The sequence below is a fragment of the Austrofundulus limnaeus genome, unplaced genomic scaffold, assembly GCF_001266775.1.
Source record: "Austrofundulus limnaeus strain Quisiro unplaced genomic scaffold, Austrofundulus_limnaeus-1.0 Scaffold106, whole genome shotgun sequence".
In the NCBI taxonomy this organism is placed as follows: Eukaryota; Metazoa; Chordata; class Actinopteri; order Cyprinodontiformes; family Rivulidae; genus Austrofundulus; species Austrofundulus limnaeus.
Window position 1 is genome coordinate 1,129,955 of NW_013952508.1, and position 1,535 is coordinate 1,131,489.

General features: G+C 41.0%; 1 protein-coding gene across 1 annotated transcript in view; it reads left to right on the top strand.

Annotated features, from left to right (window-relative positions):
* si:ch211-188c16.1 (FYN-binding protein) overlaps positions 1 to 1,535 on the top strand; it is a 25,447-nt gene that overhangs the window by 15,038 nt on the left and 8,874 nt on the right. Inside the window, exons 11-15 of the mRNA XM_014013822.1 lie at positions 522 to 645; positions 718 to 749; positions 905 to 968; positions 1,114 to 1,148; positions 1,397 to 1,460. Of these exons, the coding sequence (XP_013869276.1) occupies positions 522 to 645; positions 718 to 749; positions 905 to 968; positions 1,114 to 1,148; positions 1,397 to 1,460 (319 nt within the window). The remainder of the gene's footprint in view (positions 1 to 521; positions 646 to 717; positions 750 to 904; positions 969 to 1,113; positions 1,149 to 1,396; positions 1,461 to 1,535) is intronic.

Sequence of the window (1,535 nt, forward strand, 5' to 3'; positions counted from 1 at the left end):
TTATCGCAATAAATTTTGAGACAATTAATCGCCCAGCAAAATTTGTTATCGTGACAGGCCTAGATGCAAGGCTTTAGAATATCGACACAGTATCGGGAAATGAAATATTGCGATATTCCAGTGTATCGATATTTTCTTACACCCCTACTTGTTACTTTGTGTACCAGGTACCAAAATAAAATGCCATTATGTGACAAAATGTGTCAAATTATGTATTATGCCAAATTTCTTAAAACTTGATTGTTTTATTTTTTTTGTTTGACTTTTATTTGTATCATAAGCATCTGCAGGCTCTTTTAAATGTCTCTTCAGAAATAATCAGGTTTTATCCAGTTATTTTGAAGTAGTTCGTACTGACAGTAAAATCAGGGTTTGAAAACCAGAAAAAAAGATTTTTGTAGATTAGATGTAGAAATCTGAAGCCGAGGCGTGAGTTTCTCATCAGCTTGGACTGAAAAGAAACCGTTTTGAATAAATGTCCTGTGCTCTGGATTTCAGTGTTTTGCCCTCCGTTGTTTCAGATGGTTATATCTCAGTGATGAATGTGGAGCTAAATATGAAGGAGATGTTAGAACTGGGCAAAAAGGCTCAAGCTGCTGGCCGAGGAGGAAACGTGGAGGCAGACACCATCAGTAATGGGAGCAGGTACTTTCTTTACCCACTCATCGTAACGACTTCATTCAACTCCTTATTTACCTCCTTTTTTTCCCCCTCCAGATCCTCGACCCACCCAGCTCTAACCAGCAGCTGTGAGTGTTTAACAGCTTCAGCTCACTGGATGTTTTTCTGTCACTCTTCACATGAAAACACAGTGAACTGTTGACTGACAGCACCATTCTGTTAGCAGCTAAATGAATTTACAGCTGCTGCCAAACGCCTGCTGCTGTTTTTTTTTTTCTTTTAGTCACAGATGATAGTGAGGAGTGGGCCCATGAAGAGGACACCCTGTCACCATCCACTGAGAGCCAGTAAGAGCTTTAATAAGGCTTTAGCTGCTTGTTAACGAGCGTTCTCGCTACACTGGACGGTTTTTAAAAGATGAAAAAGAAATTTATATTTACAAATCAGGACATCCAGTAGTTTTCTTCTTCTCAGCTCATTTCTGTGTTGCAGCCCCACTCAGCAGACCGCCTCAGAGCCAGAGACATGTGAGTACTTTATATGTTTTGCTCTTTGAAGTGAGAACAGAGGGGAGGAAAAAAAGACAAACAAATATCCCCAACCCCCACTTTACTAGTTTCTTTTTAAAGGAGAATGAAGCCTGTGCCTGGGGTTATCTGTTGACTCATGGCAGATTTTTATTATTTAAATTCCTCCCGTTTCTGTTGTTCTTTGAGCAGCTAATTAGTCTGAGCCCAGCCTCATACCTGTGTCCTTCATGTGTTCACTTTGACAGCATGTGTTCATGTGGACGTCCAGCAAACCCTGAGTGATGCCAACCTGGACGACCTGCACACTCTGTAAGAGAAACACACACACACACACACACACACACACACACACACACACACTTCAAAGCTCATATCCTCTAGGGG